General features: G+C 50.8%; 1 protein-coding gene across 1 annotated transcript in view; it reads left to right on the forward strand.

The window, feature by feature from the left end:
* PCDH8 (protocadherin 8) overlaps window positions 1-1,966 on the forward strand; it is a gene marked incomplete at its 5' end in the record, with an annotated part of 3,146 nt that extends 1,180 nt beyond the window's left edge. Inside the window, 3 exons of the mRNA XM_009587821.1 lie at window positions 28-117; window positions 263-473; window positions 934-1,966. Coding sequence (XP_009586116.1) covers window positions 28-117; window positions 263-473; window positions 934-1,307 — 675 coding nt within the window. The remainder of the gene's footprint in view (window positions 1-27; window positions 118-262; window positions 474-933) is intronic.
* Window positions 1,967-2,246: the final 280 nt, after the last annotated feature.

The raw sequence follows: 2,246 nt of genomic DNA on the forward strand, positions 1-2,246 counted from the left end.
CTTTCCCCCGCCCCCCCCCCTTCCCCCCCTGCCGAAGAGATCTCCACCGCTGAGAGCGGCAGCGACAGCACTTGCCTCTACGAGGGTCAGAAGAGGCTCAGAGGACCGAGCGGGGAGGTAAGATCCTGATGCGGGGAAGGGGGTCGGAGGCGGGGGGGGGCGGTCTCAGAGGATGTGAATTGCAGAGATGCGGTTCTGATGTTGGTTTACCCTTCACTACTTCCCCTCTCACCTCTCCTTTCATCCCCCCACCCCACCCCAGCAGGGTTTCGCTGCCGCTCCGAGCTACAGCAAGGAGCCTGCTCCCCCCGTGGCCATTTGGAAGGGGCACTCGTTCAACACCATCTCCGGCCGAGAGGCAGAGAAGTTCAGTGGCAAAGACAGCGGCAAAGGCGACAGCGATTTTAATGACAGCGACTCGGATATCAGTGGAGATGCCCTGAAGAAGGATCTCATCACGCACATGCAGAACGGTAAGGGCTCAGCCCCTGCTCCCATCTGGCCCCTCCAGATGAACGGATGGGTGGACAGAGGGACCCGTCCCCGGGGCACAGGAATTAGGCAGGGCAGCTGGAGGGGGAAGCCTGATGCTACGTGACTCAAACTGCCCGTCCCTTCGCAGCAGGCTGTGAGAGGCTGGTTCCTCTCTGCACTGAGTGCCCAGCTCAAATTAGCAGGTGCTGGAAGTACTGTAGGATTGGGGTTTTTCCCTCCTCAAAAAGCTTCCCTTAAAGTTAGGATTGTGAGGAGTGTCCCTAGCAAAACAACATAACCTTCCCAAGCGTGTTTTTTCGTTGTGCCGTAGAGCATCCCCTCCCAGCTCCCACTGTCAGTGCATTGAATCGTCCCCTGACTGACAACTCTGAGGATTATGAATTATGTGGATTTATTGCTGCAGTAATGACAGGTTTCTCCTTCTCTCTCTCCCTTTAGGTCTGTGGGCATGTACGGCCGAGTGCAAGATCCTGGGCCACTCGGACCGCTGCTGGAGCCCCTCCTGCGGCCGAGCCAACCCTCACCCCTCTCCCCATCCCTCGGCACCCCTCTCCACCTTCTGCAAGAGCACGTCCTTGCCCAGGGATCCCCTTCGCAGGGACAACTTTTATCAAGCCCAGCTGCCCAAAACAGTGGGGCTTCAGAGCGTCTACGAGAAAGTGCTGCACAGGGACTTCGATCGGACGATCACGCTGCTCTCCCCGCCGCGCCCCGCACGGCTCCCCGACCTTCAGGAGATCGGGGTGCCCCTCTACCCAGCCCCCTCGACTAGATACCTGGGCCCCCAGACTGACACAGCTGAGAAAGTGTAGCCCAACGCGCTCCCCACCCGAGTACACACGTCCCTGCGCGCACACGACTAGGTCACTCCCGAGAGCCTTTAAGTTATTGACCAGATCCGGTGTCGTACGTGTAAATATGCAAGATGTGCCTTAAAAATGAAATTGTTGGGAAAGATTTCCAATCACGTCAGTACTGTTTGATATTTGCAAACAAAAAAAAATTGTTTGTAGTTAATGTAATTTTTATGAAATGTGCAGTATTTAAAATTTTTTTTCATGTTTTCTACATTTTTCTTTTTTGCTTTTGGTTCCCCCATGGCCTGCCATTTTTTGTAGTGTTTTTAACCTGTATATTGTGTAATGTAATGTTTGTACATAATGAAAATTGGTTATATTTTTATATAATAAAAGCTTAAAAAATGGGAATTTTGCCAAAGGAACTGTCTGAAAAAAGACACAATAATAATAATTAATCATAATATCCTGAATATGTAGAACCTTGTAAGGGAAATTCCTCCTTCATGGTGTAATAATAACCTAAGCAACCCAGTGTACTGAGAAGTTTGCCTTGCCAAATGTGACTTGTATTTCTTGAGTCTGTGGTCAGCTTAAATGTTATTTAATTGCCTTTGGTTCCTGTAATCTGTGTCACTGATAAACACTAATAAAGGTTTTGTGATGTGTCGGAGGGATCTGTTCATGGATTTCATGTTTCAGAGCGTAGAGGTCTTTACCAGTCAACAAAAATATTTTGTGCAGAGAAACGCAGTGGGGAGGAGCATGGACGATGCTACTTTTAGTCTCGCCCATCCTTCATCTCTGGCAATACCTCACTGGAGGTTTAGCTCCAGAGATTTTAATGATGGGTTGCAGGGTGGAAGGGAGGGCTGTGTGACGGAGCTGGCCTTTGCTTTTCACTACCTGGTCTGAGCTCTTCCAGCCCCATCCTTCACTGTTGGGAAGCGGTGT

This window comes from Fulmarus glacialis, unplaced genomic scaffold (assembly GCF_000690835.1).
Source record: "Fulmarus glacialis isolate BGI_N327 unplaced genomic scaffold, ASM69083v1 scaffold8151, whole genome shotgun sequence".
Classification (NCBI taxonomy): Eukaryota; Metazoa; Chordata; class Aves; order Procellariiformes; family Procellariidae; genus Fulmarus; species Fulmarus glacialis.